Below are 6,900 nucleotides of genomic sequence, written 5' to 3' on the forward strand. Positions count from 1 at the left end.
GCCAATATGGCGGATGGGATGGCGTTTAGCACGCCAAAAAGAAAACTAACGATTGAAAAGTTTTCATTTCAAGATGAGAAGGAGAGATACAGACGACATATAGAAGAGCATGCTTTCAATCATGCGGTATGTTAATTTTGGACATCATGCTTGTTTTGACAGACATAATGCCGTGTTCTCTTAATGCACTGCACCCGACTGCATCGGCTACATGGAAGGGGAGGGTTTTTGAGCCAATTTCACCCGCCTCCTTACATTTTTTTCGCCTCGTTTTCTCCCTCCTCGATACTTTTTTGGACCATTTCTCCCTCCTCCCTATTCTGACCCCCCTCCCCCCCCCCCTTTGCATGGTTGTTAATAAGAACTTAACATCTATTTTTCGTTTATAAGTTTTTGTATCTTTGATGTGAATTGTTGTAGGACAATCCCCTCTTGAGGCAATCATCTCTTGAATAAGCAGTTACGATAGTATTTTAAAATTCTGCGAACTGTCATGAGTTATTATCTGGGGAGGGGGGGGGGTTAATAGAGTTGGGGAACTTAGATGGCTTTTGAAGGGGGGGGGGGTTCAATAGAGCTTTTATGGTATTTATTTGTAAACAGCTGTGTCAAACGTGATTTCCCAGCCTCCTTTGAGGATGTTCTTTGATCGTTCGTGGCGAAAAAAAATGCATGATGAGCCCAAAGAGCATCTGCGAAGGAGGCTAGTAATTTCCAGGTGTAAAATATCAGGGAGACTTATTTTAAATCATGTATTAGTCAGGGTACAAAACAAGGAAATAATAAAGTAAAACTTTTAATGTTCAAGTGTTGTTTGAAGAGTCACTGTGTGGATATGCTGTTATAAACTGGTTACTTACTCACCGGTACTTACTTTTAAAGTTGCTAACAGTCATGCAAAAATGTGATATCCATGTATCTCCACAGGTAGAGATTGTGGTGCCAGATTGTTTGCTTGGGAACGTTATCCATTGCTTTCAGAACATTTCACCAACTCGGGATCAATTTTGTTTTGTCAAACTACCAGTACATGCTTTTACAGAAGTGGAGTTTATCAAGACATTTATAAAGAATGGTAAAAATACACATAATTATATGCAGTATAGTAACTATGTTGTTTCAAGGAAAAGCCTTTTCTCTGTCTCTGATCCATGTTTGAGTATATTTGTTTTAGTTGTAATATTAAGCTATGCAAGGGCCATTTTTGTCTGATCAGTAAACAAGATGCCCTCTGCTGTATGTCTGGTTTTAATTCTTACGTGTACTAAGTTAGCAGTGATTGTGTTTCATTTCACTGCAGAAATTAGGTAACAAAGCTACTTAGTTATAAGGAAAGAGAAAGTAATGCTGACATTTTCACCAAGTTTTTGTTGTTGTTGAGGTTGTTGTAATGTTATCACTTCTTAATCTAGGGAAAAAAATTAAGATATCATATATTCAACCATTTCCCCCTTCTTTCCGCCCCCCCCCCCAAAAAAAAAAAAAGACAAAGACAAATACCACCCTCAAATAAGTACATTTGTCAGTGAGAGCAAACAAGAGCAAACATCCTTCCCCCTTATCAAAGGCAAACTCCTGGGTATATGAATTTTTTTAAAAATTTGTGATCAAAGTTTTTTTTTTCAAGCTGTTAGCAAGGAAAAACCTGGCAAGTAAAAATGCTAGGTTTATTACATAAACTTTCTGACCTCTTATTCTTTTACAGGTCAGTTTATTGCACTCAGCTGGGAAACGCGCATTGATACTGGCAACTGTGCAGCTGTCCTTCCATCAGGCAAGTAATGAGTACCAGTATCCCTTTTCCCTCCATATAAGCTGGGAGGTTTTTCTTATGTTAATATGGCAGGCACTTGAGAGAAAAATAAGGACAACGACTGATAAAAGTTTATTGACATGTTCAATCAATGATTCTTGAAGATTTTATTACAGATCTTTAACATGATCTACATAATACTATTCTTGGCAATACTTTTAGGAATACTCATTCTTTCCCTGGACAAAGATACATATGAGCAACTTGGTCTAACTGGAAAACCATCAGCTTTTCAAAAGAAACACAGATTCAGTAAGTGACTGTACAATAATTAGACTCAGTTACACACAGTACTAATTAAACTCAAATGCTTTACTTCAAGTGGAAGTACTTTGCAAACTTCAGTAAAGAACCTTTTTGCCATTTGTTTAACATGTGACGTGCTGTGTATGTTGTGGTTTTCGCTTTAAAATGCCTAGAAAAAGGATGCAAAGAAAATGGATGTTCCACCTTGCCATTTGGGCAAGCTGGAACCATGCATTGTGTGCTATAGCATGTTTCTCGGTTGGCTTACTCATTCTGCCAAGTAAAAATGTTACTTGCCCATCGGGCAAGTTATGCCTTGGGTGAAATTCACTAGCCCAGACAGGGCTTTGTTTGCACGCTGAGAAACCAGTCTGATAATTTTATTTAATAAGAGGTCAGAAAGTTTATATTCAAACCAAAACTGGTTTGAAAATTTTCAAACAAAATACAAATCCCCCATCCTTTGTTCTAGAATCATTTCTTGTTCAGATGATAGGTGTTATTGGATATTGCTTTGTTAAACAGGGATTAGTAGCAGCTGTGTCCTCAATGTTGACCAATTTGGCAAGGACACTGAATAATGAGTTGAAAATAGTAACTTACATAAAACTAAAATGTTTTAGTTGTAGAAGTGAACTTGGCTGCACCATATTTTGTACCTGGAAAGAAGCTGTATGAGAGGGTTAGATGGTGTTTAAAGGACAAGCTTCAGCTAACATTCAAGTTTCTTATGAGCTGGACAAAGGAAGGTTGGTCAGTCTTCTACACAAAATAATGCAAATAATGTAGTGTTTATATAATGTATTTCTTTTTAACTTTGCAACTGCAGAGCCAAGGTAAAAGGTCCAAGAGATGATTGTTTAACAGTCGGAAGTTTTGCTTATACACAATTTCTTGTAATAATAAATCTTTGTCTATTAATAAAATTGCTTAACATAAGAGATATCTACTAGGTTTATTTCATATGGTTACTTGCAAGAGGTGGTTGCTCAAAGGAGAATCAATGGTTAATACCAATTATATTATTACCGGTATTTAAAATCCAAATTTTAATTTACAATTTATTACTGTCTAATTTATTTTTAATAAATACTGAACATTAGAATCCTGGTTTCTCGAATTCTGTTTTTTCGAACCTACCGATAGGTAAGGGTTAAGTCAGCATTCAAGACTCGTGGCCCGACAGTCCATAGCTTATACCAATTTCAGCAGCATAAAGTGACTAAGAGTATTTCTACTTCCCCTTGGATGGGATAGAACCTGGACCACTTAATCTGGAGTAGCACATTAAGTGCACCTCCACACTCCTTCCCGATAACCTGACCCAGAAGTCATTTCCCTTCTCTCAGCTGAACATTGTAATTCTACCCCTGACTTCTTGATTTTCAAGCCAAATTGTGTTTCCCTTGAAGGTTTGAAAAATCAGGATAATTTCCAAGTTGTTGTAATTTTTACATTTTTGTTGCAGGGCATTCATCAACAAGTACACTCCACTCTTTCTTCAACTCTTACAATGGCCAGATACTGTCCAATACAGAAGACATAAAGTCTGTCCTAAACCATTCAAAAGCTCCAAGTATCAGTTTTGACAAATCAAGTTTTACAGAAGATAGGATGAGTCCAGAGAATTTTGATGTGTGCGACTGTATGTCATTTTTTGAGTGGCTTGGTTGTGTTGCCTGTGAGGTTGATTGGTAAGGATGGGATTTTCAACTGCATTACAGAAAATAGCTCATTTTGCTGTCGTGTAGCATGAAATATTTCTAGTACCTTGTAATAGGGGCTTAAACCAAAAATGAGTAACCATTAAACAGTCAGCATCTTAACCAGTAACTTTCATGTGGTAGCACTAAATAATACATTATTATAATTTTTGTTATTCCATCCAAGATGGTTCTAACTTTCACCATTTAAATAGCTTTACTTACTGAACTTTTACACTGAATGCAGACACAAAGGTCAGTTTCTGTGCTGTCCATAATAAATTGTATCAAGAAACAAGCTTTGAGTGACAATAATTTTAAAAATATTTATAAAAATTATAACATAAATTTATTTTATGTAATATTTATTTCCCAGCTCTGCAGCCTCACCCGACAGTTATGTGTCAACGTTAGCATGTCCAGAACCATCACATGACGTGAAACAATTGGTCAAATGTCGCTGGACTGGAATGATAACGAGTAGCTGCATCTTATCAGTGATACATTCAGTTAGGTAAGAAGATAATAAGTTATTGCAATGATAGTACATGTATGATATTAAATAATTATTATTCCAAAGTAATTATAACAGCTATATTTTATTTTCTGTTTTTTCATTACTAAAAAATAATCAGGGTGTTCAACCTACAGTAACATGAATAAATGGGTCTGAATTAGCAACCAAAGTACAATATGTACACAGGTGTACTCATGCTTTCTACTTATAAACAAGACTATAAAAGGGATAGTACCTCTTACATTTAACACAGGAAACAAATTCTAAACTAAGGGCATATAGGTGCAGTGTACAATGTACCGGTATGTGGCACATTGTGGACTTGAGTGCCTGTAAACTTAACAATATGTACATGTACATGCCCAAAAATCTTATGAAACCAAACTGTCAGCAAAATGAGATCTATGTAATTATTGAATTTTAACTTTTTTAACATTACCTTTATAAATGAACATCATTGATAATAGGGGCGTAAAATATGCACAAGTGGATTATTAGTTGTCTTTGTTAGATGTTTACGCCTGAGGACAACCATGGCCAGGCCGCTCTTTTTGATACCTTTTTGTTCAGGAATTTTGTGGATCTGATAATGTTCTGTGCATTAAAATTAATATAATTATTTAATATAAACTTTGGACATTGTTGCACTCTTTTGAAAACATGTAAATTTGTTCATTCCACTTTCACAGGAATCTTGTAAAGTCAAATAACCTCCCATGGTTAGCAGTGACTGTGTGGGGATTTGCTGACTGTCCACTCACATGGAAGCAGAATGAACACGGACACTCTGTTACTGGGGAGAACTTTTATACTTTTGTGATCTTCCCTAATGACAAATACTGGCTCTACACAGCTATGGGTGGCCATGATATTGGTTTATAACAAGAAATTTCTAACTTTCACTCTGTGCCCAAGTTCAGATGGAAAACATCACACATTGCATTTTAAAAGATGTCAGAACTAGGATGGAAATGTGTTGCTGTCAATGAGGATAACATTTTGAGCTTCACACAAAAGGGACAGGCCTAGGGTTGATTAATGTAAGGTTCTAGCTCTAAGCACGCATTGCAGGCACTTTTATGAAAGACGTGAGCTGCTTTCAATGTATTATTGTGTCAAAGTACAATATGAAGAGCATGGGTGATGAAAAAAGATTATTTATTTATTTGTTTCCTTGTGACTGTTAAAGAAATAAAATTTGTATTTTCATGTAAACTCCGTATTAGATCGAAATGTACGATGATTCTTCATAATTTTCTTTTGGTGACCATGCCTTATAATGGATACGGATTATGATGAATACGAGAGAACGAAAAATAGAAATCAAACTGATAGTTTAAAATTTTTAACCCAATATAAATAACCACAACATATTCATTATCACAGATTACCATACACCTGAACAAAATGACAATACCAAATTGTACCAAGGGTAAAATAGAATCGCAACATAATAATTATTAAGAAAAATGTTTTTGAAACGTTCTCTGGTTAAAAAATTGTTAAAATATAAGCTTTCGGCTGCCAAACTGCAGCCTTTAACGAATGATAAAAATGGCGCGAATGAATAAATATATAGGGTAAAAATGTGTGAAAAAAAAAATAAAGAATAAAAATGCGTAAAAAGGTGACAAGAAAAATAGTGAGAATTTGATAATAAAAGAGAACTATTTTAAAAGAATAGAATATTGTGGAGGTAATGACCTAGCATTGTTGTCCGCTTCAGTTGTCATGGCAGTGTGCCATGACTCAAGAGTTTTTCGCACGCGATAGTCGAGATCCTTTGTCGATGACTCTTGCATTTTTGAAATCAATTTGATGGTCATTCATCCATGCATGGTTTGCAATGTTCGATCCTTTGTTACAATGTTTAACGTTTCTGATGTGTTCTTTTCTTTGCCTCTGTAGACATCTGCCGGTTTCTCCAATGTAACTACAACTACAGTCATTGCAAGGAATCTTGTAGACCACATTTGTTTGAAGGTGGCTGGGAGGTCTGAATTTTGGTGAAGGGAACTCTTGGTAAGGGGTTCTGCCATTGATATAGGGCAGACAAGCCAATTCTGCCCTATATCAATGGCCTCACCGAACCGCTTAAAAGATTGCTTCAAAACAATGGAATTTGTGTCGTCGCCAGACCCCACAGAACCCTTCACCAAAACTCAGACCTCCCAGCCACCTTCAAACAAATGTGGTCTACAAGATTCCTTGCAATGACTGTAGTTGTAGTTACATTGGAGAAACCGGCAGATGTCTACAGACGCAAAGAAAAGAACACATCAGAAACGTTAAACATTGTAACAAAGGATCGAACATTGCAAACCATGCATGGATGAATGACCATCAAATTGATTTCAAAAATGCAAGAGTCATCGACAAAGGATCTCGACTATCGCGTGCGAAAAACTCGAGTCATGGCACACTGCCATGACAACTGAAGCGGACAACAATGCTAGGTCATTTCCTCCACAATATTCTATTCTTTTAAAATAGTTCTCTTTTATTATCAAATTCTCACTATTTTTCTTGTCACCTTTTTACGCATTTTTATTCTTTATTTTTTTTTCACACATTTTTACCCTATATATTTATTCATTCGCACCATTTTTATCATTCGTTAA

The 6,900-nt window shown here is 35.9% G+C and overlaps 1 protein-coding gene across 1 annotated transcript; it reads left to right on the plus strand.

The window, feature by feature from the left end:
* The first annotated feature begins 3 nt into the window (after window positions 1–3).
* On the plus strand, window positions 4–5,627 carry LOC144651772 (ribonuclease P protein subunit p40-like). Its single transcript, XM_078511748.1, has 8 exons — window positions 4–126; window positions 928–1,075; window positions 1,706–1,774; window positions 1,976–2,065; window positions 2,683–2,808; window positions 3,528–3,753; window positions 4,139–4,276; window positions 4,969–5,627. Exons 1-8 carry the CDS (start codon window positions 7–9, stop codon window positions 5,159–5,161), a joined length of 1,110 nt encoding a protein of 369 aa, XP_078367874.1. The 5' UTR covers window positions 4–6; the 3' UTR covers window positions 5,162–5,627.
* The last annotated feature ends 1,273 nt before the right edge of the window (window positions 5,628–6,900 follow it).

The sequence above is a fragment of the Oculina patagonica genome, chromosome 4 (genome assembly GCF_052425735.1).
Source record: "Oculina patagonica isolate OP01 chromosome 4, crgOcupat, whole genome shotgun sequence".
Lineage (NCBI taxonomy): Eukaryota > Metazoa > Cnidaria > Anthozoa > Scleractinia > Oculinidae > Oculina > Oculina patagonica.

Coding starts and splice junctions, on each gene's coding strand:
- LOC144651772 (XM_078511748.1), top strand. CDS start 7: ATGGCGGATGGGATGGCGTTTAGCACGCCAAAAAGAAAACTAACGATT. Junction 1,076..1,705: donor CAAGACATTTATAAAGAATG/GTAAAAATACAC, acceptor ATTCTTTTACAG/GTCAGTTTATTGCACTCAGC. Junction 2,809..3,527: donor TATGAGCTGGACAAAGGAAG/GTTGGTCAGTCT, acceptor TTTTTGTTGCAG/GGCATTCATCAACAAGTACA.